The following is a 27925-nucleotide window of genomic DNA, read 5'->3' on the forward strand; positions in this document are numbered from 1 at the left end:
AGTAGAGAATGCACGCAGGCACACCACCAGAAGTGCACGCAGGCACCACCCAGCAGAGCGGATCGAGGCAGGCATGCAGACTCACACCTCAGCAGTGCACCGAAGTACTGCACGCAGGCACCCCCCTGCAGAGCGGAGGCAGGCATGCATGCAGGCAGCACTCACCGGCGGCGGGCGCGCTGGGCTCTCCAGAGCCGCCTCGGGGCAGGTATGCTTCGGGGCCCAGCTCTCCCTCGGAGTCAGAGCCCCCGGCCGCCGCGCCGTTGCCTAGCAGCGCCCTCCGGCCGCCATTGGCTCCCGCCGGGGCAGAGGGCGAGGAGGGGGTCCGCGCGGCCAGGGTGGACGAGGCGGAGGAGGACGCGGAGGAGCCGGGCCGGGGAGGACCTGAGGGGAGAGCACAAAACACAGGACACAGGACGTAAAAATGTGCAGGGGAGGACCACGAGGGGGCGGGGCGGGAGCACGAGGGGGCGGGGCCTGGGAGACAAGGGCAGCCAGTCAAAGGGGAGATGTAAACAATGGTGCGCTGCACGTGCGTACACACCGGCCCGGGGCAGCGCTCGGAGCTGCGCGCGCGGCCCAAGCACAGGAGCCCACGCACCTGAGGCAGGCAGGGCACGGTGGACCTGGGGCGCGTGGTCAGGAGGTCTCTGTCAACAAACTACGCTGTCAGGATTTCCCTTCACTCCTTCCCCCCCCCCCCCCCCCCCCAACATCTTCGGGTAAAGTCGGCGCTATATAAAAACGCAATAAATAAATAAATAAAATCGGACTGTCTCTCGCCTGACTGCCCATGTCATTGTCACCTGTCTCTCCAGGGGTATAGTCGTGGCATATGCATGGAGGGCCTGGAGACCCCCAGTGCACCGGCAATACTGACTGGAGCTGCCCTGCATCTACCCCTGTTGATCCGCCCGCCCGTGCATGTTGTTCCTCTGCCCGTTCAAGGGGTCTTTCGTCCTGTTGATCTTTTGACCCATTCACCCATCTGACTGCAAACCCTCGACTGCCCGTCTACGTTCCCACGTTTGAATTGGACCACTCTGACGTGAGTCCATCCGACCTATGAATATCCATTCATCCATCGTTGAGTTTATATCTAAGTATCGTCGGACCCATTCACTAATCCAGCTAACACTTCACCTACTCACTTATCTATCCACCCTCCAATCCACTCTCACCCACCTCAGGTCATATTGGCCCTTGGAGCTATAAATCCAGCCCTGTCTATTAATTCGTCAATTTATTGGGTTACATCCCAGGCACGCTTCATTTAAGCCAAGTCATTGCGGTAAATGCCTTCTGAAAGGTCTCTTCTATCCTGTTTGGGTACCAGCTCCCCTAGTGACACTTCGATGTTCCTGTAATAATGGACAGGTTTGGGCAGGGCGGTGATCACACACGTGCAGTGCACCATCAAAGCATAGAACACGTACAGACAGACAAAGAACAGGTTCAACTGAACGACAGTACATCCAACAATGATGAAAAAACATTTGCAGTGCAGAGAACACCCCTTTCAGCGTTCGATCACGATATCCCAGTCTCAACAACCCGCCACCCCGATCGAAAGCGAGCACCCCAGGGTGACTTCAGGTCAGCATCAATCAATGATGGCAGCTTCACCAGCCCAGGTCACCCCTTTAATGCAGCACTCCGGGGCCTTCTGTAGGGGTTCTGGTGCCCCAGGCCGGGTACATTCTTTGCACCCTTCGTAGATGCAATATTCAGTAGGCCCAAGAGTGATACTACCAAACAAGGGGCGTCTTGACTCTATTTAGAAATGTCAACCTGGTTATGTGAACCTGTGAACCATACAGAGCTGCCATACTGTAACAACTCTGATCTGCAATCCATACACACATAGCGCCTTCTGCCACTAAAATGGAACCCCAGCGTTTTCTTGAACTCTTCTCGCCTTTCTTGTGATTTTGGAATTTCCAGGAGTCGCCTGTGTTTGGTTAATTGGTTGTGAGTGGTAAGTAGAAATCTATTTGTTGAAAGCCTAGTTTTCTTTTGGTTTGCGTTGATTAAAAATACATTAAACCCAAATAAACATCTTTGCAGTGTGTTTTACTGGTGCACTCATTTGCCTACGTCTTATTCAATGGTTTGCCTTGTCCATCTTGTGTCTGTCCTTCACCTGAAACATACCCAATTTTCCTGTGTTCTTCCACTGCTGAGTTTTAGGGAACTACTTTTTTGCATTACTTTTTCATCCATGTGCTTCTTTCCCGCATTGCTTTCTTGCCTGTAGTGCACGCTTCATGCATGTTGCTGTCTCACAAGTTTGCTTTTCTCTGTGCTCTCTGTGTTGCTTCCTCGACCTGTGCCCCATTTTCTTACGCTTCCTCAGCCTCCTGTGTTGATTCCCATCTGTTGCTCTGCTTTTGACCCCTTGTTGCTGCCCCACCCGTTTAAAAAAAAAAAAAAAACACCTTTACACATGTTTTTAAAAATGTTTTATTTACAGATCCAACTCAGTTTGGGAACTAAAAAGAAAAATAAGCGCTTCATCAATTTGTATGTGCGCACATGCGTGGGTGTGCGCCCACAAAATAATGCAGGAGTCCATAGCACAGGGCTTCTTTTAATGTTTTTTTTAGCAATGCTGCACAGTATCACTAAAAAACACAGATGAAACCAATAGGTCCCAAAGGCGAGGCCTATTGGCTTTGCCAATCCTTGTTTTTATTTTGGTGTGGGCTCTGCAATACTAAGACACCTCAAAGTCTAGCTACTAAAGCACTCTCATGATCTATCACTAATATGGGGTGTTCGATATAGCGCTAAAAAACTATGACACCCCTTTGTTACAGACCATATAGCTCCAAGAGGCTAGCACAACCCAATACAGTGAGGTATCCATTTCTCTGCAGCTCAGGCGCACACATAGCGTAAAAATACAGCTCCAAAGGGCAATGTCACCACTAGTGTGTGAACAACACCACACCCTAACAGTATAGGCAAGCCAGCTCTACAGGCCTATGACACCCCAGATTTAGTGTTAGGACAAAGACATCCAATTGCTTAAAAATACAGCTATATAACACAATGGCACTAGTAACTTTACACTACAATAGCACTGACAGCACTGCTCCACGAGGCTGTGATGCCCCAAATAGTATACACACTACAGCTCTACATGGTTATAATAGCCCACAGGAAAAACAGTTCAGCGCTACAGGAAAATGACCCAGGCACAGTGACATTTCTGTAATATGAACAATACAGCTCTACAGGTCTTTCGGACCCCGACAGCATTGACAGTTCAGCTCTACAGGGCTTTGGGGCCCAATAGGATATGCAATACAGATCCTTAAGGCTATCACACTCCAACAGCATTGACAGTGCAGCTCTACAGGGCTTTGGGGCCCAATAGGATATGCAATACAGATCCTTAAGGCTATCACACTCCAACAGCATTGACAGTGCAGCTCTACAGGGCTTTGGGACCCAACAGGATATGCAATACAGCTCCACAAGGCTATCACACCCGACAGCATTGACAGTGCAGCTCTACAGAGCTGTGATGCCCCAATAGGATATGCAATACAACTCCACAAGGCTATCACACCCCAACTGCATTGACAGTGCAGCTCTACAGAGCTGTGACGCCCCAATAGGATATGCAATACAGCTCCACAAGGCTATCACACCCGACAGCATTGACAGTGCAGCTCTACAGAGCTGTAATGCCCCAATAATATATACAATACAGCTCCACAAGGCTATCACACCCGACAGCATTGACAGTGCAGCTCTACAGAGCTGTAATGCCCCAATAATATATACAATACAGCTCCACAAGGCTATCACACCCGACAGCATTGACAGTGCAGCTCTACAGAGCTGTAATGCCCCAATAATATATACAATACAGCTCCACAAGGCTATCACACCCGACAGCATTGACAGTGCAGCTCTACAGAGCTGTAATGCCCCAATAATATATACAATACAGCTCCACAAGGCTATCACACCCCAACTGCATTGACAGTGCAGCTCTACAGGGCTGTGATGCCCCAACAGGATATGCAATACAGCTCCACAAGGCTATCACACCCGACAGCATTGACAGTGCAGCTACAGGGCTGTGATGCCCTAATAGGATATGCAATACAGCTCCACAAGGTTATAACACTCCAACAGCATTGACAGTGCAGCTCTACAGGGCTGTGATGCCCCAACAGGATATGCAATACAGCTCCACAAGGCTATCGCACCCCAACTGCATTGACAGTGCAGCTCTACAGGGCTGTGATGCCCCAATAGGATATGCAATACAGCTCCACAAGGCTATCACACCCGACAGCATTGACAGTGCAGCTCTACAGGGCTGTGATGCCCCAACAGGATATGCAATACAGCTCCACAAGGCTATCACACCCGACAGCATTGACAGTGCAGCTCTACAGGGCTGTGATGCCCTAATAGGATATGCAATACAGCTCCACAAGGCTATCGCACCCCAACTGCATTGACAGTGCAGCTCTACAGGGCTGTGATGCCCCAATAGGATATGCAATACAGCTCCACAAGGCTATCACACCCGACAGCATTGACAGTGCAGCTCTACAGGGCTGTGATGCCCCAATAGGATATGCAATACAGCTCCACAAGGCTATCACACCCGACAGCATTGACAGTGCAGCTCTACAGGGCTGTGATGCCCCAATAGGATATGCAATACAGCTCCACAAGGCTATCACACCTGACAGCATTGACAGTGCAGCTCTACAGGGCTGTGATGCCCCAATAGGATATGCAATACAGCTCCACAAGGCTATCACACCCGACAGCATTGACCGTGCAGCTCTACAGGGCTGTGATGCCCCAATAGGATATGCAATACAGCTCCACAAGGCTATCACACCCGACAGTATTGACAGTGCAGCTCTACAGGGCCATGATGTCCCAATAATATATCCAATACAGCTCCACAAGGCTATCGCACCCGACAGCATTGACCGTGCAGCTCTACAGGGCTGTGATGCCCCAATAGGATATGCAGTACAGCTCCACAAGGCTATCACACCCGACAGCATTGACCGTGCAGCTCTACAGGGCCATGATGCCCAACAGTATATGCAATACAGCTCCACGAGGCAGTAACACTCCAACAGCATTGACAGTGCAGCTCTACAGAGCTGTGGCGCCCCAATATTGGACTGGTGTCCACAATACAGCTCTACACGGCTACAAGAGCCCACAATGAAAACAGTTCAGCGTTACAGGAAAATGACCCAATGTGTAGCGACACAGCTCCTCGGGTGTATAGCACTGTCAGTGCAGTCATTCCTCTAGGAGCTAGGACACTCACAGTGCGGACACTTGTTCTCCACAGAGCTATGCCACCCTGGGCTGCTGCAGACGGCAGATCAGCCCCATCCCAGAGGAAGTGTCAGAGTACATGTCCACAGGGCTGCGCCCCTTGACCGCGTGGATACCCAAGACAGCCTCGCCATACCCAAGTGCCTCTAGGAGCTTCTAGACTCATCACAATGCCGCGTTCTCTCTGCTTTGAAGCGCTCCTATTTTTTAGCAGATGAGAACATTGAGACACGGGAACATTAAATGGTCTGTCCAAGGTCACACGGTTTCCGCCAAGGGCACGTCATAAAAACAAAGCAGGACAAGTTCCCAAGTTGAGTGAGATGGTGCCCCTCAATAACTAGCGGTGTTACAGCTCTTTCCGCCTCTCCTCGACCCCGGTTGGCCTCTTCCCTTCACCTTCCGGTAAGAAAGGGCAGCGGGATGAGCGCCCGCAGCGAGACTCAGCGATTTAACCGACAGGTTACAGGATGACAAGTGTGCTTTTCATCTTTCCGGTGTTGATAAAATAAATAGCGTCCAGCAAGCTGATGGCAACAGCAACGCAGCACGATTGGTGACCACTTGACAGGCTTCTGGACAGGCTTCTGGACTAAGAGGCCTTAATTCCAGTCCTGGCATGTACACTTGGTCACACTGTGTGATCTTGGCCATATTATCACCCCCCTCCCACCCCATGCATCCACGCAGCGCCTAAAATAATAACCTAAATACGGATACATGGCCTTTATAATTGCTTCACATTTTGTATCACAATATTTATTACAAATAAAGGGGACCTCTAGCCGATTTTCTAGAAAACTAGTGCCTTTCTTCCTGTGAGAACCAGAGTCATGGTTTTCGACAGTACAGCAGGAGCAGTGACACCGGGTCCCAGGGGTCTGAGGGGACCCATTCACTCATGTTATGGCTATATTCAGTCCCTAACCCAGGGACTCAAGGGGTGGGGGATAGGGGGGTGTTATTTGGCTTAACTGCACTATGACTCCGCCATCTTTGCAAGGCCACTGGCGGGAGCCACCTTTGTTGACTCTGTGCTGGGGGAGGGGCGAAGGGCTGCTGTCAACAGGCGCCATGTTTGACTTGGGGCCCGCAGGGTTGCTGGGTCACCTAGTGGAACAGCCGAGGTGACAGAGGCTATCGGAGAATGAAGGATGCGACTCCGAACCTGGGACAGCAAACACCGACTGCGGGCGCCCCAGCCGCCCATAAATCAGGCCCCGACAGGGGTGGGGGCGGCAGGTGGGGAGCCCCAGGCAATGATCAATTGCCCGGCTAATGGCTGCACTGCAAACACCTGAAGCAAAGCATGCAGGGAGCGGGGGAGGGGCCAACCCCATACACAGGCATCAGTAAAGAAGTGGGGTGCCCACTGGAGCTCAGAGGGGCGCCCTCCTGCTGAGCTGTCAAGAGCACGTGGAGAAAATGAGTGGAAAATGTACCCACAAGCAGTATCCAGGTCAAAGTCACCTAAAAAACGCATAGTACCTGTGATTAGCAAAGGGAGCGGGCCAGAGACATTAAAAAAATATATAAATATTCTGTAGTAATTTGTTCGCCTTTCTCCAACAGGTAACTGCTTATAAAATATGATGCAAACGCCTTTATTTAAAAAAAAAATTAAAGTTACCTAATCTGTGAGAAAATGCAGTGTTCTGGTAAGGAAACTCATCTCAGGTGTTTGTGGAGGTTACCCGAGGGTCAATGATTTGAAACCGCATTGGTGCACTGTGGAATAGTGACGTGTACCCACAGTGCTAGTTTAACATGTATTACAAACAGTATCAGATAGACCGCCACAGTTGAAAACATGTATTAAACAGTGTAATAGAGGCTGCTGCAAAATGTGCAAAAACATTCGGTATGTAAGTGCTTAGAGTGCTTTTTAAAGTTATATTTTAGCAATATGCAAATAGACTACCTAATGTAAACCATTTTTTTTGCAGGTTTCCATTAAAAGAACACCTTCCAGCACTGACGCCGACTTTACAATGCCTCTTAAAAGGAATAACTCTTTGTCAAATGAATTGATAAAATATAGCCTCAATTAGCTCTAAAGCAGCCTTTAGAGTAACTAGTTGCACATGATTACATTTCTTGTAGATAGCAAGTATCCTAAAGAGAAGGCTTGTTTCTTTATAGCTCATCTGAAGGGCTACTGGAATTATGCGGCAGGGGAAGGCTAAATTAAGCGGCACATTGCAGCTCATTTTGTGATAGTGTTACATCATTATTTTGTCATTTTTTACACTTGATAAGACTGCCTGGGCATACGTTGCACCTAGTGCTTCATTTGTAAAACAAAAAAAAATGTGCCATGGCTCTCCTCAGGAAGCCACTGTAGCTTGCACCACACGTCCTCAGCCATGCAGCCAATGACAGTAACAAAACCACTTTTAACCATCACATTCCTACAAGTGTGACAGTACAGACTATTTTAGGCCTCCAAAACCATACTAATGGCTTGGGCAGCAGGTAATAGTCATTTTTAATGTATATTGAATTAATATTTACCTGTTGTTGTGGTCATCTCTAAATTATAGCTAGACAGTACCACCTTGTGGCAGAATGCCACAAGTGCTGGTGTTGACAATTAAGTGCTGGTGCAGCTCACCAGAAAATCACCGGCTCAAATTAAGCACTGCTTGCACATCATTAGTAGCAGTTTAACACTCAAATTTAGCAATAAGCAGCAGAAAGACAACCAGGCAATCTTGGCAAACCTTGACTGCACTGCAACACGTGACACTGTATTATTAATAACTTTTTAACTGTTTGAGCTAAAAAAACATTTTTTAAAACATCTGCAGATTATGCAGCAGATAATGGATTATGTGGCAAAGTGAGGCAAATTCACAATTATGTGAAAAAAAGCCAGAGCTGTATAATCGCATCATTCCAGTGGTCTCTTCTCTTCCTTCATAGTGAAAGAGGGCCTTCCATCCCTTTAAATGTGGGGCTACTCAAGGTCTGCATTTACCATTCAGCAATGGTTGTTTTTTCAACAAAAAAAGTACTGGCACTTAGGAACATCACTTCCAATAGATCCCATTAACTTTGACCTCTGGGTTTTTTTTTTTAATCGATTGAAGTGAGATTTGTTAAATTTTCAGTTCTAGAACTCAGAGTTGTAATCCTGGTTTTACTACTTCACCAAACCGAGTGTTCCTAGGCAGATCACTATTTTTCATTTTCCACAACTGGAAGTGCTCTGAGAAAAAGGGACCCTGAATCGCTTACTGTGGCTAACGTTAAACCTCCTGTGGACAATGTCAAAACCTCCTCTTTTAAATTCCATAGAGCTCTTTATCGTAGCTTTTATATAGTGATTCATACCCCCGATGAGACGGCAAAGCACTTTGACTTGCATCACTTTCCTAAACGCCAATTCCAAAGGGCACACTTCAAAGGTTTTGGGTTGTAGTTGGGCTGATATTGAATGTATTGGAAGAGACGCGTGAAGTCTGAACATTCTCCAGTTATGGTGAGGCAAACTGGTAGCTGTGCACAAGCATGAGGCGGTGGAGAGAGTTTGAGGACAGAAGTGGTCGGCATTGAGTGGTCTGCTCTGTATCAGGCAGTGGAACTCGTCGTTGGAGGTGTATCGGGGAATTCACTCAGTACACCCACCAGAATGGTCGGGGAATTCACTCAGTACACCCACCAGAATGGCCAAGGATCGACAATTCTGGACTCATTTAATTTACAGAGCAGAGACGTTTAAAGGCATGGGCAAAGTGGGCAATTGCACAGGACCCCCACCTTCCAGGGAATTCCCCCACCCACCCCCGAAAGACATCATTCTCCTTATCTAGATTACCTCAGTCTATTTCCATATTTCAGCTTCTTTGCTCTCTGCCTACCTCTACCTCAGAGTCCCTCTCGCTTTTCCCAGTGGCATCTTAAGGAGTTTTATTGGCCCTGGAAAACCACATTTGAATTGTTTTTCTATTAAACTCATTTCTGAAACTTTGTTTGGCATCATGTGGGCTTCAATTAGCAGAAAATAGGCAGTACAAGTACGAACAGAGGACTCCAAACTATGTCTTGCCCAGGACCACAAACATTTTTTAACGCAACACAGTCACTGAGTGCAAGCTAAATACATCTTAAATAAATAATATCCTACAATTTCCTACAAGCCACATGCATCTTCAGGCCAAGGTGGGCTAAATTCTGGGAGCCCCTAAACATAAGGAGCCGAGACTTGAGGCCTCTGCCTTTCTGCTTGGAGGCGTTTGTGTACCGCTTTTTTTGTACATTTTATACTGATCTGAGGAAGAGTTTAATAGTACCCATCCTGAGAGAATTCAAATTTGCATTATGTCATCCAACTTTTATATTTCTGCAAACTTTGCGCACTTTTACTGTTTGTTGTACTTTCTCAAGTTACCTATGGGCATTTAGTCGGTTTAGGAAATCCCGGTTTCTCCATTTCGCTCCTGCTATTTCTGAATGATTATTATATTTACGGTACCATTTGCACTAGTAGACCATAACGTAATTTTTGATGGTATTATATTTCTTAACTTATTTATGTGTACGATTTTAACCTGCTAATGACTTTATCATGTTTTTGTAAGCTTTTATGAATTTTTACACAAAATTGAATAAAGCTTATTTTGACTTTGACTCTGAGTAAAATGATCACTGCTGACGTATAAAATGACTTGACAATAATGATGCCAAGGTGAGCCTTCCGTCCATCTGAGGTAAGAAAATGGAATACCTCTGAAGTGAGGAATCGCAACATCTGTTGTTTACAGTGCTTAGAAACAATAGAAATGTGGTAGTGAGCAGATTACTATCAGAGGATTTCTTTAGCACAACTTGGAGGGTTTTTTCACTCAGAGTCAGAGAATCCTCTACTGTTTGTGTAATCCCTCAGTTTTAGATGTCAGTATGGCTGGAAGCTGCAGGTTGGAGTGATATGTGGCCTACGCACGGTATCTTAAATAAAGCCGAAACACGTCTGCGCCTGCTGGCATCCCTTGTCCATGAGGGACATGACTGTCCCCTTTGGGTTCGAGCCAAGACTGATTTGCGAATAGATGGTCCCAGTCTATAATGGCATGACAAGCAAAAAACAGTGGAATGGAATGCAGGGAGATTAAAGGCTGGTGGCTCGGTTCTATTCGAGCCAGGCCCCGAATCTTAAGCAAAGTAGAGTATATAAGACTCAAATCTTGGGTTTAAGATTGGCTGAAGATCAGGGAGGGACATAGTGCTGGTTAGACATGGAAGGGATGGGAAAATGCTCAGCAAGTAATGATGGAGAGATTTCAGAAAGTCAGACTTCCTAAGCAGTCTGAACTCCTTAGGGCAATGGATGATCACTTCCATTATAGGTGCCAGTTAACCAAAGCGGAATTAGGCTAAAGGTTAGCCAATCACAGAATTATTGGGTTACAGCGAACCAATCAGAGGGACTGGGCTATGGCAAGCCAATCAGAGAGGGACTGGACTATAATTATAGGGGATTTAAGCAATGTGACATTAAATTGGGTAGATTTGGTTGGGCTGCATAAGGAGGAAGGAAGGGAACTGGTAGCAATACTTAAAATCGAAGGTTAGGGGGCAATTTGTGGGTTTTGTTACAAGGACTCTCTATATTGAACCAAGCAGTTCAGGGCAGTACAACAGGGGATTTCACGAGAGAAGGACTCCTACGAAGGAATATTTACAAGATAGTGAGTCGACGGTAAGATGAAGTTGGGTATAACCATGTTCTTGAAAATTGTGGGTTGAGGGAGTGAACATGAGGAGGATCAGTGAAGGGCTGAGGTGGCAACACATGCTTTGGGGTTGTGTTTCCCTTACAGTAAAAGGATAGGGTACAAAACATAAGGAGAAGTAGTGAAAGGTGGTGGCATGTTGTGGGGGAATGTATAGGGAGACCTCGAAGTATAGAAGAATACGGAGAAGATAGTGTATTATGCAAGGTGGGGAATATTGGGTGTCTTGTCAGGTGCCTTTGCTAGAATTTAGCAAATGTTAACTGGGGGTTCAGAGCAGCTCCAGGAAGGTTGGGATGGGTCTGTAAGTAAGTAAAAAAGAATAAAAAAAATTATTTATTGTATAGTTCGTTAAAACCATTACAATATTTAAATGCATAAAATCAATTTCCTCCATGTGTTAAAATAAAGTAAGGAAGAATTTATATAGACAATTAGTACCACATTTAAAATTTGGTTTCAATTTACAAACTGTATGACTCTTAAAAGGACGGGCAGGAGCAGCTGAATAATGTTTTTAACCTGTATCATTGTTTCGTTAAATTCTCAAAATAGGTAAAAAAAATTATTATTTGACAAATTAATTGCGGGTCCTTTGAGTTCAAACTTTTTAGTATTGCAGATGTTCAGGTGGACGGGTCTGTAAATTTTCTTGTGCATCCACATTGCTGGAAGACCAACTTATAAAGTGTTGATAGGAATTGACTGTATATTTCTGGTGGCCTGGTTCGCTAAAGAACGGTGATGGATCAAACCCAGATCTGTTGACTGGGTGTGAGTGTTTGATTGGTTCAGATGCCCTGTCCATCACCACCCCCTTTTGTACCGCTTTGTTCGCCATAAGTTGGCAGGGGTATGCTCAGACGTGAGTCCCTTGCTCACTTTGCCACTAGATTCAAGCAAGCCGGGCTGAAGACGGCTGGAATGCCAGAAACCGGTCCACGGAAGCTTGTTTCCGATCCAGGGAAGGCATGGCTTGGCAGTTCGGGCTGGACTGTTCCCATGAGGCACAGGGTCAGACTGATTTGCATATGGCCATGTCTGAACTGGGGTGGCAGAGTGGGCTAAAGAACGGTGATGGATCAAACCCAGATCTGTTGACTGGGTGTGAGTGTTTGATTGGTTCAGATGCCCTGTCCATCACCACCACCTTTTGTACCGCTTGGTTCAAAGTGCAGGCTGCCTGAAGGCCCTTCTAACCAGTAGAGATCTGTAACAGTCATATATTTCATTCAGTGTGAGCAGGATAGCCAGGGCGCCAGTGATGGTATGGGTATGGGCAGGTTCAGAGAAGGAGATGGGGGACCATTATGTCCAGGCAGGGACATCTTAAGGAAATTGGGGTCCTGGGCTGAACGTGTATAGGGGTCTCCTGTTCGGAACAGCTTTGAATTTATGATCCGATTTCAGCTTTTTCATGTCCTCTTTGGCCAGGATACGGACAGTGCACATGCGCACTTATCCAAATTCTAAATGTGTTTACATCTAAGATTCAGAAATAGTGATGCATTTTCAATATTGTAACTCAGCAGCAGCTCACAAATATTACCGAAAATAATCTCTGTGGCCCCTCCCATTTCTAATGTCAGGCCCTGTTTAGATCCAAAAGAAACTTTATTTTATGCATGCTGCATGAAACATAAACACAAAATATCTCTGCAAGAGGCCTACGATTGAGTCTCACACATCACCCACATTAAAAATAAATTAAAGGAAAACGGTATTTGAAAGAACCTGTTTAAGAATGATTCAAGGTCATCAGGGCAAGACTCTGCAGAACAGAGCTGGCTCTATCAGGGGGCCCTTGGATGGAGCCCCCTTTGCCTATGATTTAAAACGTCTATGGGTCCAGGATGGTGAGAGTGTGGACAGCATTAACCCCTCTGCTGCCAGTGTAGCTTTGCGGTTGCGAGGCAATTGGAAGACGGTAGGTCAAGGGAAAAAAATTGGTAGGTACAAGGTAGTCCATGTGAACTTTTGGGAACTTCATGTCAGAGGAGGACTGTAGATACAGGGCGCGGAATAAGAACAGAAAGATCCAGGAACTGGAGTGCAGATACTAGGGCTAGCAATTCAAAGAGGAGGGGTCGTCTAGGATACGAGATGAGGACCAGCAGCATAACACGAAGAAAGAAAACAGCCAGATCCAGGTAACTGAATGAGGATCAGGAGGTGCAACTCGTGGAATGAGGACCAGAAGAGCCAGCACACAGAATGAGGTCCGGCGTTTCCACGATGTGGAGTGAGGGCCAGTATGTCACAACAATAAGCAGAATGAGAACCGATAAATCCGAGATGCGGATTGAGGACCGGTAGCTTCAGCATGAGAAATGATGACCACTAGGCGGGAAACGAGCTTTACAACACGGTCGTTACACCGCGATGCATTTACATCGTGGTCATTACAACGCAAGTCTTTATAACGACTTGCACTGGATGGCGCTATACACTAAGGAATAGTATGATTTACTATCCCAACACCTTCCCTACTGTTACGTAGGCTGGAGTTGGAATAGTAAATCATACTATTCCGAAGTCCAGCGCCCTCCAGCGCAAGTCGTTGTAACGACTTGCGTTGTAATAACTGCGATATAACATACCGCGATGTAACTCATTGCGTTGTAACATCACATATTCCCACCCGGCCCAGTATATGGTCTAGTATATGGAGTGACAACTGATAGTGCAGTAGTTTGATTTTAGGGTAGTTCTGATAAAATGTAAGACTAGCTTACTATAAGGCTGTGACCTCAGACATGTCACATTAAAGCAGGCCCGTACACAGGACAGAGGTGTCTGTGGTTGACTGTGCTGTTCAGCCCAATGAGGGCGGTGACAGAGTGGGAGCAGTAAGGAGCAAAAGAAAGTAGAGAAGAAAGTAAGATAACGAGATCTGAAGGAGGAGGGAAAGAACGTGAGGGAAGGAGGGAACAAGGAAATGAAAAGAAGAAAGGGAAAGGAAGGACAAAGCATGTGTGGCAAATTAAAGAAAAAACAATGGGGTGCAGCAGGAGCCAGATTATAGGAGAATATTCGGGTAAGACAAGGAGTGAAAAGAGAGTAGAGAAAGGAGGGAGATAAGAAAACATTAAGAGGAAAGAAAGGTTAAAAAGAGGTGGGGGCATGAAAAACATGCAGAAAATTGGGAAAAGGAGATAAAGTGCAAAAGGTGGAAGGATGGAAAGAAATATGCAAGTGAAAGGTAAAGAAATTGGTAAAAGAATGGGAAAGGAGACCATGCCTGTCTCAGAGAGAAACCTAGAGAATAAGAGAGGGGAAGACGGAAGGAGAGAATGAAATAGAAAAACAAGCATTTACAATGCAATGGTTTTGCCTTTGTTAAAGTTAGAGCGATTGGCATTGCTCTTGACATTATTTTTATTTATGTTTTTTTTTAACATAAATAAATGGCATTGTCATTTACAATGCCACTAGCTTTATCTCTCGCAAATGACACACACCAACACCCACAGAGAGCCCCCCCAACACACACAAACCCCCCCCCCACACACACACCCACACAGAGCCCCCCCACACACAGCCACACAAAGCCCCCCACACACACCCACACAGAGCCCCCCCACACACACACCTTCTGGCCCATTATCTTTTCTCCTCATCAAAATAACTGCCACACCCCTTTCTTTGTTCTGAAAATGGTAGGTAGCAAGCCATTTCAAATCTAGGGGGCTGTGGCCTAAAGAGAACTTTCTGAGGGCATGGAAAGAACAGCAGTCTCCTTTTTCATGGATGAGCATCCCCTAGCTCGGTTCTTATGCTCCACCTGTCTTTTTTTGATACTTCCTCCATTCTTTCCATAGTGTCAACAGTGGGTCAATATGCTTTGTCCTTTCTTTCCATAGCATCATGGCCGCTGTTGGATTCGATACCAAGTACAATGCAACGGTTTTGCCTTTGACAAAGTTAGAGCTATTGGCACTTTAAATGACAAATTGTTTATTTATGTGTTAGTTTTGAAAACAGATAAATAAATGGCATGGTCATTTACAATGCCAATAGCTTAATCTTTTGCAAATGGGAGACCTATTGCATTTGCACCCACACCCCCACACACACACACAGCCACACGCACACAGAGCCACACACAGAGCCCACCCCCACACACACACAGCCCTACACACAAACAGCATCACACACACACACAGCATCACACACACACACACACACAGCATCACACACACACACACACACACACACACACACACACAGCAACACACACACACAGCAACACACAGCATCACACACACACACACACACAGCATCACACACACACACACACACAGCATCACACACACACACACACACACAGCAACACACACACACAACACACACACAGCATCACACACACACACAGCATCACACACACACACACAGCATCACACACACACACAGCATCACACACACACACAGCATCACACACACACACAGCATCACACACACACACAGCATCACACACACACAGCATCACACACACACACACAGCATCACACACAGACACACAGCATCACACACACACACACAGCATCACACACACACACAGCATCACACACACACACACAGCATCACACACACAGCATTACACACACACACAGCATCACACACACACACAGCATCACAGGGGAGCAAAGAATTATGTGACAGTGGAGCAACGAATTATGTGACAGGGGATCACATACAACGTGAACCAGGTTAAGGAAGATGTCAGGAGCTAAGGCACATAACCCCAACTAGCCCTTCGGTTCTCAAAAACAGTATTCAGAGGCTCGGCACCTCTTCTCACAGAGTAAGCACTATCTGCACTCACTGTATCAGCTTCCTGGGTTTAGGGCATGACTCAAAGGCAACGGTGAGTTCGATGCTTTCGGGGGCGGCCGGCTCTCCGCCGCCGGGAGGAGAGGCCTCTTCTTCGTCGGGGCCACTTTCCGGCCCGCTGTCTGCGGCCACCTCGCCCGGCTCCTCGGGTCCCCCGCTTGGCTTCAGCTCCGGGGGACTGCCGAGGCCTGAAGGGGGGGCTGCGGCCGAGGCCACCTGCGCGGCCATCAACGGGGACGGGAGACGCTGCGAGCAGGAGAGGGGGTGGGAACAACGGAGACCAGGGGGAGGGGAGTCTGCGGGGAGCGGGCCTGGCTGAGACAACAGGAAAGCACGGTCACCAGCGGGAGGGGGGCGGGAACGGAGACGGGAGACGCTGCGAGCAGGAGAGGGGGTGGGAACAACGGAGACCAGGGGGAGGGGAGTCTGCGGGGAGCGGGCCTGGCTGAGACAACAGGAAAGCACGGTCACCAGCGGGAGGGGGGCGGGAACGGGGACGGGAGACGCTGCGAGCAGGAGAGGGGGTGGGAACAACGGAGACCAGAGGGAGGGGAGTCTGCGGGGAGCGGGCCTGGCTGAGACAACAGGAAAGCACGGTCACCAGCGGGAGGGGGGCGGGAACGGGAGACGCTGCGAGCAGGAGAGGGGGTGGGAACAGCGGGAAATTAAAGCAAGCACTCACCTGGACTTCTTCCGGGTGCCTTCAATGCCGGACCGGATTCGGGGGCGTTCCCGGCTTTCGGCTGACGTCGCGTGACGTCGGCAAAAGCCAAAGAATCTCGGGAACGCCCCCGTGTCTGGTCCGGCATTGACGGACAGGCCCCTCATCCAATGGCTAGGCTCCATTTATGGAGCCAGCCAATGAATGACGAGGGCCGACCCAAAGCCACACTACAGTTCTCATTAGGTTTTTGCTGCGCAAAAAAGATGCGCAGAGCGCATCTTTTTGGCGAGGCAAAACCTAAAAATATGGGCGGAGAGTGGGCGGGGCTTCAAGTCCATACCCGCAGAGCAGCGCATGCGCTGCCCAGGCTTGAACTAAATAGAATCGGGAGAATATATTCCTCTCAATGCCCTTCCAGCTAAACTTAGAGCATCACCATCAGAAAAAATCTATAAAAAACTTCTAAAAACATGGATTTACGGATTATCTGATGCAAAATGTAAGACTCTAATCTAAGGACATCTACAGCTCAGCTACCATCCCCAAATATTTCATCTTTGCAGTGAAATCAGCAGCGCCAAGATGCTCCATGGAGTGTATGTGCGCTATACAAAAACTAACAAACATCAAACATCATTGACTGCAATAGAAGCAGACGGAATTAATTTCAGGCACGAAACAGTCAAAATAACGTATTTTTGGGGGGTTAGAAATTGGTAGACACCCGCCTGACTCGGGTATATTGGCACGTATACAATAGTAACAGAGAGAGTGTGAGCCAATTCAGAGCCTGCTCAGCCGCGAGGGCACAAGCGTCGGCAAAATCTAGGAATATTATGACTCATGAGCAAGTAAAACGAAACAGTACATGGCCGATAGTGACCCAATCGGGGAGCATAGGTTTGAGAGACTGCTGAAATAAACAGTAGCCAATGGGCGCAATCAGTGCTCTTAGCCAATTAGAGCCTTCGGTGTCTCAAGGGCTTCATATGATGTCAAAAACAAACCCCGGTTCCAAAAATATCCTCACACTGGTCTGTTTGAATCTTATGGTGTCCCCGACAGAAAATCCATGAACTCCTGGGGTAAAACAGATTATTCAAATGTTACTTTAACATTAAAAGCAATTTTCATTAGTACAGTTCGTTTGCGAATACAATTTTTCCTGTTTTCATTTCGCCGTTTATGATATTGTGAACACGTGTCTTGCTGTCTTGTAAAACGTTCTAACAGCTTTGGACCAAGCCCGCTTTTTTAAACAAAAATGCACGCAAATAAAGTACTTTTAAGGCGGTATTCTATAGCCTCGGCATCAGGCTTGTCCTTTCTCTCTGTCCATCACCTTGCCCTAGCAACGGAAGTTCCTCCCCTTACACCGGCTCTGGAAATCCTGCGGTGACACCGGCTGTAGTGCTAGTTTGCTTCAAGTCATGCTCAACAAGAGCTCTTTCACAACCCTTATTGTGGGGGTGTTCATCGTATACGTGCTCCACACTTGTTGGGTGATGTACGGCATCGTGTACACAAAGCCATGCGACCAGCAGAGCAGCAACTGCATTCTGCCCTACCTGAGCAGGAGGCCCAAGCTTCAGGTATGAGACCGGGTCAGTGGGTCACTCCCCTCGCTGCTGTTGTACCTCGGTATTGCTTATCGCCACTAATAGTTGTAGGTTTCTGATAATTTAATGGTTCGGATTTTTTAGCTGCACTTAACCAAATCATACCAATGCGCATTTTGTTTCCTGCCATATCTTTGTTTACGTTATGAGTGGTATATGGTGTTGCGATAGTGTTCTGTATGTAGTATGTTAAAGAGTTTGAATTGATAATTGAGGTTTATGAATGGGCAGTGCAGTAGGATGCATGTTATTTTTGTTTGAAGAGGTACATATTGCTTTTTTTATTTAATGTCTGTGTGTGATTAGTGTGCGCTTGGTGTGCATAGGGAGGTGTGTGATATCTGAGGGAACTTTGCATTTCAGAGCATCTTTGAAGCTCTTAGAATGTTTGACGGAGCCATCCGTGGGTGACAACAGGAAAGCACGGTCACCAGCGGGAGGGGGGCGGGAACGGGGACGGGAGACGCTGCGAGCAGGAGAGGGGGTGGGAACAATGGAGACCAGGGGGAGGGGAGTCTGCGGGGAGCGGGCCTGGCTGAGACAACAGGAAAGCACGGTCACCAGCGGGAGGGGGGCGGGAACGGGGACGGGAGACGCTGCGAGCAGGAGAGGGGGTGGGAACAGCGGGAAATTAAAGCAAGCACTCACCTGGACTTCTTCCGGGTGCCTTCAATGCCGGACCGGATTCGGGGGCGTTCCCGGCTTTCGGCTGACGTCGCGTGACGTCGGCAAAAGCCAAAGAATCTCGGGAACGCCCCCGTGTCTGGTCCGGCATTGACGGACAGGCCCCTCATCCAATGGCTAGGCTCCATTTATGGAGCCAGCCAATGAATGACGAGGGCCGACCCAAAGCCACACTACAGTTCTCATTAGGTTTTTGCTGCGCAAAAAAGATGCGCAGCGCGCATCTTTTTGGCGAGGCAAAACCTAAAAAGGAATTGGGATGACAGAGTGGCAGTGAAATAGAGAGAAAAAGGAAGAAAACGACAGCGTGCGAGCAAATTGGGCAAGGAGGAAAGAGTGGGCGAGGAGAGAGATAGCACGAGACTGGAGAATGAGGGAGAGTGAGACAGGGAAATACAAAGAGAGTGGGTGGGGCTAAAAGAGGAATATTTTGAGAAAAATGTGTCAGGGATATGGTTGGAGTTAAGAGAGGGAAGGACAAAGAGGGAGGGAGGACATAGAACAGGTTGGGGAGAGAGTGAGGGGGAGAAACACGGGCCGCAAGAAGAGGAGGAGAAAGAGAGAGAGAACATTCGAGAGAGACCACACCTCGCGAGGCCTCTGTAAATTGCCTCAGACGGACAGCATAATGCCCCTCCGAGGATTAAGGCTGTCTGGCACAGACTGTCACCGAATGCAAAGAGAGAGTTTGTTATTTAAATTTACGAGCGCCCTCAAACAAAAGGTGGCCACAATATGGTGGATTCCACGGAAGTGCACGTCAGGACCTGGCCGTGATTTAAGTCGCAGACTCTGAAAAGCCCGCTCAGACATTTATATTTCCTGAAGTGTCACCGGAGTTTTTGATTTAATTTTTTTTTTATGTACAGCTGCAGAGTCGTAAAACGAAGGGGCTGAGGGACCAGAAATCAATCACCAGTCTGACAAACACTCCCCTGCGATCACAGAAACCCCCACGGCCTGACCCCACCATTTGAACCACTGTGAGTTGAGGACCTGGGCAGGGGGAATGACAGAAAATTGCGGTGCAGGGAGGGGGCGGGTGGGGTGCAGATACATTTGTGTCCTCTCTTGCAGCTATCAAATGATTCATGCAATGCAACTGCCCTTTTCTGGGCCTATATCAAGCCAGCTTTAGAGGGGGAACATTTCTAAATTCCTTCCTGGTGCACAGTCCAGTCGACCAGTTACAACTGTTTTGATGGGGATCTAGTTAAGATTTGAGATGCGATTGAACAAAAAAAAAACATTGGTTTGAAGTGGGCTGACCCACACCCCATTTTAAGTATATACAGAAGAAATAGACACTGTAAGTCAGTGGATGACAGGCAGCTAAAGGTTTTTGTAGGAAAGATCTAAAAAGCGACTAAAACCTTCAGACACCCATGGACCCCAATAATCACATCAAAATGCAACTGAAATCACCTAGAATTTTTTTTCTTTAGCACTTTAGTAGATTGACACAAAATGTTATCTCAGCAAGTGGACTCAGTAGAATCCCTATGCAGTGGCCAACTGAAGTCCCAACCAGGACTCAGTAAACCGAAGAACCCCTGATTGCCGTAACCTCCAAAAGCACAGCTTCTGCGTGGCGTGCACTTGAGATGAGTTTGAGAACAATTCCAGTCGACCAGCAGCGAAGGCTTTCCACTCAATTCAGCTGTGGCATTATTTTGGGACATCTGTTTCACTTCTATGGAGAACATTCAGTTGATTCCAGTTACGTCTTGGACTATTTCTTGGTGTCTCTAATGGTGTTTTTAGGTTTTAATTGATGTTTCTATTTAATTAGTACGATTCTACTTTTTTCACAACTTCCAAATCCCATTACAGGTAAAATTCACCTGGTACCAGCCCAAGAGGCAGCTCCGCTCCTCTAGTGCCAGTCTACTGGCTATTCCTAGATTCAAGCGTTCTAGGATGGGGGGCAGGCCACTAAATGTGGCTGGTGCCCGTCTATGGAATGAGCTACCCCAGAATATCAGACAAATTAACTCCCTGACTGAGTTCCGAAAGAGTCTTATAACCTGGCTCTTCCCCAGGGTCTGATTTTCCTCTTCACTGACAGACTGACTATCTACACTCTGGTCATGACATTTTAGTCTATAGCGCCAGGATACCCGTAAGGTGACAGTCTGCGCTTTATAAGAACTGCTTTCATTTCATTTCAAATGTAAAAATACATCCATTAATCTTAAAACTATACCTTGATAGAACAGCATTTAGCATCTCCTTTGACTACTGCCTCTTTTTGCACTACATCCACTTTGCATTTCCTATTTTCCCGGTCTATCATTCTTGATACAATTGCGGCGGTCAGGAAAATTGACAAGAAGGTGGCAATTCCGTTGCATAAAACCAGGTGGACATCTATTTGGCGGAATTCCAAATTTAAGCTTCTCATTTCTCCCACCCTAATCTCCTATTGGGCAGGCAAAGGAATCTCTCTTGTTAAACATCTCTATGGCGCTTCTGATGAGCCATTACTCTTCTCTACCTTGGCTCAGAAGCATTCCTTAACGAATCTTGATTTTTATACTTTTCTTAAAATTAAGGTGGCCATTGCCAAAGTTCGTCTTCATCCTACTTCTTCTACCATTTCACTTTTTCATATTTGGCTCAAATCGGGTCATGTTGCTTCCAAAATTTATAAATTTCTGTCCTCTACTTCACTCCCCGACCAGACGGTTGCTCATCAAAAGTGGTTACATCACTTTGATCCTGCCGTTACAGAGCATATTTCCTCTGAAACTTGGCAATTAATTGGTAAATCTTCTCTTCGTAATAAAATCGTGCCTTCTTTAATGCAGTCTAAGTTTTTTTCTATTAACCTCCTCCATTGGACGCCTGTACGTCTTCACTCACTTAACCTTAAAGTGGACAACCTATGCTGGAGCTGTGGCCTGATGGTAGGCGATTTTCCTCATATGTTTTTTCATTGTTCCTTGCTTCAACCTTTTTGGAACCTCATTCAGAAACATCTCTCTCTTATCTTTGGTATTGAGCTCCAACTTTCCTTCCCCGTAATTTTATTAGGCCCACTGGCTGCCCCTACTCCTCTCCCTTTAGATCCATTGGAGCTACAGTTGTTGGATCTTCTCCTGACTGTAGCGGTGAAAATTATTCTTATGGAGTGGAAATCCTTTGCATCGGTTTCCTATCATACGTGGTGGGCTTGGGTCTCCTTTTTACGCAGTGCACACACTTCGGTTGATCAAGCTCACCTCTCTCCATCGATCTCTAGTGGGGTTTGGAAAGCGTTGGATGATTATATGGAATTGTCTTCCAAAGGGTTGGTTCCTCAGTTTCCTTTTGATGTGTCTGTCTAATTGTTGTCTGCTATTTGGTCTCTAGGCTGGGTTAGTCATGTGGGAATCCTTCTCTTCTCTTTTTTCCTTTCTCTCCTTCCTGTCTTCTTTTCCTACTCATCCTCTTTTTGCTCTTTATCTTTTCTCCTCTCTTCTTTTTTCTTTCTGTTTCCTTCCCTATCCCCTTCTCCACATTTTGATAGTGATACGTCTGTTTTATTGCCTTGATAGAGGCTTTTACTTACTGAAATCTATATCCCTCACAGGCTAATGCTCCTTATATATATATGATTTCTTGGTTTTAATATCAATTTTAGCCCTTTGCATATCTCTATTGCATCGATTGTATCACTTATATTGTCTTTTGTATTCATTATTCTTACCATTATTCTCATCAATAAAATTTTCTTGAAATCGAAAACTATACCTTGATATTGTCAGCCTTCGTTGCCACACCATCCCCCCCATGATGGTAGTATACATTATTTCCCACCAAGCAGCTGCTAATATCTGGGCACATTCATTCTTTGTGTTAATGCATCAAAAACTACATGTCTGATAGATTCAGTTTCCTTTGTACAAAAACAACACAATGAATGCTCGGGCCCAGCTCCAGCCAATCGCTAACAATTATCCACACGTGGGTACCAGGACCACTATAACGGGTCCACCAGAATCACTGAGGTACCATGACATCACACACCTCCTGACCATGATCATATTAGAAGTAATGACAGCTCTACATCTTGAAAGGTAATGCCCTTATACATAGTTTAAAATTGACCCTTTAATACATCACAGGAAGTGACGTCCCTTCGCCACTGAACCCAGTGCAGGACACTCACTAATCACTGTGTTTCCTAAAAAGGCTCCACTGAGAATTTGGACTGTGCTTCTGGAAGGTCAAATTGGATGTAGTCGATCTGTGTGTGGGTTTAATGAATAATTCAACAGGAAAAGCAAAATGGCGAACAAGAATGACTATCAATAAAATCTACAATAGGTACACATTACTAATTGAGACAGAGCATTCTGACAAAACAGGAATCGTCGTGTAGTGCAAAGCACAGTCCTAAAAATACAGGGGTGGAGAGAGGGTTATGTTCTCACGGTATTCCCAAACAGCACTACTAACCAGATAATTAGATGTTTTGGATACAAATCTGTATACAATATGCATCGACAAATATTTTATCAGTGTGAATCCTTGAATTCTGATGATTTTTTTTCATAAAGACCCTTATACTACGCATGTGACTTTTTAAGCACTCTAAGTAACAGGTCCTACTATTTAAAGCACTTTAAATAACTGATATTACTTTAACCAAATCCAATCGTATTAATGTAATAATCTAGGAAGGGTGGAAGCCTGATTGGCCTTCTTGGAATACAACACTCCCCCTGCACATCACAGCAGATTTCAGCTGTACATTTTTAACTAACATCTTTCTCACCGTTTATATTGTATTTGTCCTGGTTACCGGGGGAGATACCAGGTGACCAGCCAGTGCTTCATTTGTAAAATAATGAGAGCGGGAGGCCAAAGCTTTTCTCCGAAGCCGGCGACCGGTGCTATTAAATATTGGTGCACTAAAATCAAGGCTGCTTTTTCTTGAATTCACCCACCTTACACCTCTTTAATCAACTACCAGAAACTCCCTGCCCCTTTATCTCTCTCTTGCAGTTTCCTTCCTTTGTGATTGTTTTTTCTGTCTTTCTCCCTCTTTCCACCTTATGTGTCCTCCCACCTTTTGCTCTCAGTAAATTTCTGAAGCAGAAAAATAGGTGCTGATCCTCAAAAATAAGTACAGGTGGGCACCACCGGGCGCCACTGGCTTAAATTTTGCACTGGGTGACCCAGGTGGTAGGTAAACAGAAGGGGCATCAGAAAAGACCCCTGCCAACCCTTAACGACTCCTATTGGTGGCATTAGAAGAGGGAAAGGCCAGCCCCAACCTTTAAGTCCACGGGTGGGACAGGTACATTGCTGCTCAAGAACCAGAATGCATCACTTGCCATGATGTGTGGTGTAGCGTCCTCCCCAGCCTGGGTACCCGCCAAGGACTACACCACACAAGGAGCTTAGTATAATACATATTTATTCGTCTGCGTGCAACTGCGAATCCAACATTCTAAACCATCCTTCATTGCATTATGCTCGAACACTTATGTCACAGCTCTACGGAGTCCATCAGGAGGCAAAAGGGTTCTGCATAGTACACATACGGGGCACATGCATCATTGTCAATTGCATTCGCAAACGTTGCGAATCGCAATTTTCGGCCGTTTGCGAATGCAATTGACAAAATTGGGATGCATCATGTTTTTCGCAAATTTAGAAATCGCAATCATGTTGCGATTTCAAAAATTGCGATTGCATTTAAGAAATCGCAATTTAAGATTTCTTAAATGCAATGCATGAACATTTTACAGTTGCGAATTCGCAAATAGGGAGAGGTAAATTACCATGAAGTTGACCTTCATGGTAATTTGCGAAAACTTTCAAAAATGCACAAAAGTGCATTTTTGAAAGTTTCATTTTACACACACACATGCCCTTGGGGCATGTGTGTGTGAAAAATGCACTAAAATTTATATTTCAGGGGTGTGGGGGGGTCCCTCACCACCACCCCCCTTGAAATTGCATTTTCAATTTGCGATTCGCAAATTGCGAATCGCAAATTGAAAATGACTTCCCATTCATTCCTATGGGCCTCTAGGCCCATAGGAATCAATGGGAAGGGATTCCTTAATTGCGATTCGCAAATTGTGAATTGCAATTAAGGAATTTTGAGAAATTGCAAAAAAAATTGCGATTTCTTAATGTATAGCCTTTTGCAATTTCTTAATTGCGATTCCTTACTTTTCGCAATTAAGAAATCGCAAACTGCAACAATGATGCATGTGGCCGATAGTGCTTCAAACCAAAGGTTGATGTCTTTTTAGCACTTCATCTAGTACAGCGCCCCATGATACATGCATCACTTATTGTCCTCAGACAAGTAAAAGTCTGAGTAGAACTGATGGAATACTATTGTCAACAAACCTCTGCAGTAACTACTCAACCGACTGAGCTATCTCACCAGCACTTTGTATTGGAGCCATGCAGCATTGTCCAGGGCGCTACACGTTGTGGGCAGAGCAGGACAGAAAACGGAATGGTTCCAGGAACCAATTTGAAAGCACTGCTTTAATAAAGTATATATTTGCATAAGAGGCGGGTTGGAACGAGCGCGGACCCCCTAAGCCCGGCACCGCCAGTCAGGCGGAAATGAAAGGCCTGTCCATTGACGAGCAGACAATGCCTCGAGCCCAGGGCTCCGCCCCAAGCCGGGCTTATCCCAATTATCTCTCCACAGGATCAGACCTCAAAAAGCAACTTTAATGACTGCTCCATTACTGTTTATTTACTTTCAAGCTTCTTTTAACTCCGAAAATCCCTTGCCAGCACGAATGTTATTTCTTTTCTAAAGCAGAGAATAAACGCAGCCAGGGGCGTTACTTTGTGGGTCTGGGGACACTGTTGATAAGAAGAAGAGGAAAAACAACAGTTTTAGTCTATTTCAGATGCTAACTTGTTGGGAAGTGATTATTGACCGAAAAAACGCCAACTCTTGCTATGCTGGCCAGAGGAGCTTTTGTGCTGTCACTCACACTGATACCTCACCTCTTTTGCACGCCCCTTTCAGTCCAGATTAACTCTGATTTATCTTAGTGCCCTTCTTAAATTTCTTCAAGTACTGCTTAATTTGTGGTGGTGGCGTCAGGTGGTGGACACCGGCACTAATTTTGTGGACCAGGACTTGCTTTTCCTCATCAAATTTTGACCCAGAAAGAGAAAGTCTGAAAAGGGAGAATGAAGGAGAAAGAGAAATAAAGGAAAACCGTGACATAAGAACAAGCATTTGCAAAATCTAATATGGTTTACTTTTTTTGTTTCTAATGGCCTTGCCTATGCTGTTTTCTGATGTTGTGCAGCATCACCCAAAAAAAGGCGCAAGAAAGCGGTTTTTGCCTGTGCCAGCATGTGCGTGCTAGTGGCATGATATGGGTGCCCTTTCTTTGCTTTTTTATCTACCAATCCATGGTGCAGAAATGCCACTTACAGCTGTAAAAAAAAAGAATTTGGTGTACAAAAGAGCCTTCTGCAGCACCGTGTGGCCAGGAAGCAAATGGCAGGGGCTGCCCACAGCCCCCCACCCCCAAAATAAAGGAGCAGAAAAAAGTAGCAGGGCATGGGGGCCTTCAAAGGAGAAGCAGGTGGGGACAAAATTGAAGCATTGGTTGAATAGAAAATAAAATTATAGCCAGGTTGGGGAGATAAAGCAGTACACAGGAGAGAGAGGCACGGGTCTCGGTGAAGAAGCGGCCAAGAGAGAAGGCAGCACGAGTGAGAGAGAACAGAGCATGGAGGCGAAGCACTAATGCAAGAGAGAGCTGCACAAGAGGGAGAAAGCAAGGAGGGTGCGGGGTGATTGGTGTTTGGGTGATGGAAGCAGGACACGAAGGAGAGAGTTGGAAAACACATGCAGTCCCTTGGAGCGATGAAAGAAAAAAAATATAGGGGCATATTACCAACAACTAGCGATAATTATCGCTATGTTGGTTTAGCGGCGATATTTTTATCGCCGAGCTGCTGCGATTTTTATCGCTTAGGAACCTTGCTATTATCAAGGTATAACTCCTAAGCGATAAAAATCGGCCGAAATGCATGAATATCGCTGAAAAGTCAGCGATATTCATGCATTACCGAGCAAATGCTCTTAGCCATGTTATCCACCTCCCATTGGATAACATGGCGAAGAACTGCTCAGGGGCAGGTGTTAGCTTTTGGAGATATTCGCGCTTAGCGCGAATATCTCCAAAAGTTGGTAATAGGAGATAGCGATGTTAGCGACTGTTTCCAGTCGCTAACATATTGGCACGCCCACTTTGCATGTCATTAGTGATAAATATCACTGACATGCAAAGCGGTGCCCAAGATGGTCGCTATCTCCTACTAGCTGTCACTAACTGGTGTTAGCGACAGCTAGGTAATAGGGAGATAATTTTATCTCCGCTTTCTTGGCTTTTAAAGCCAAAAAAGCGGAGATAAACCCCCTTGATAATATGCCCCATAGTTCCCTAATTGTGAGGATAGAAGGATTTAGGTGAGCCTATCAAAAGATGGTAAACATGTTTCAGGAGAATGAAAACAGGTGAAGAGGAAGGCAAGCCATCAAATCAGTAACAAACACATGGGGTGACACTGAGGTCAACCAATGGTAAGCAGTGGGCGGACTCTAAGCCCACTGTAAGATTTGGGGAAGCCCACAATAGGTTTTCCGCAAACAGGCAGCTTGTGCTGTCTGGGAGGCAAGAGCTAAAAAAGCAGTGATCAAAATGAATCTGTCAGAGTGAGATAAAGAAACAGGAACTGTAGGTAAGTGGAAAAAAGTGTCATCAGATGGTCACTGTCTACCGGGGGGGAGATAAAATACAACAATAGCTAACATAAAATAATATGGCGCACTGGAGGCTGTTCTAAAAATGATTTGCTAAAAGTTTTAAAACTCACTTGAGGGGTAATCCTGTAAAAAATTTTTAAAGCGACAATAGTTTAAACTTTTAGGTAAGAAAGGCAAATAAATATGAAAGAGAACGCCAAATACGATGTTAACCTGAGAGCTATTCAGATTCACAAGGACATATGGGGACAAAAATATCTTAATTCCAATTTGTTATCATGACTTTAATTAGACTGAAAAC

At 46.1% G+C, this 27925-nt stretch overlaps 1 protein-coding gene across 1 annotated transcript in view; it reads right to left on the reverse strand.

The window, feature by feature from the left end:
• TENM4 (teneurin transmembrane protein 4) overlaps window positions 1–27925 on the reverse strand; it is a 1632468-nt gene that overhangs the window by 376650 nt on the left and 1227893 nt on the right. The window contains exon 9 of the mRNA XM_086933907.1: window positions 166–384. Coding sequence (XP_086790033.1) covers window positions 166–384 — 219 coding nt within the window. The remainder of the gene's footprint in view (window positions 1–165; window positions 385–27925) is intronic.

Source organism: Lissotriton vulgaris, chromosome 8 (assembly GCF_964263255.1).
Source record: "Lissotriton vulgaris chromosome 8, aLisVul1.2, whole genome shotgun sequence".
NCBI lineage: Eukaryota > Metazoa > Chordata > Amphibia > Caudata > Salamandridae > Lissotriton > Lissotriton vulgaris.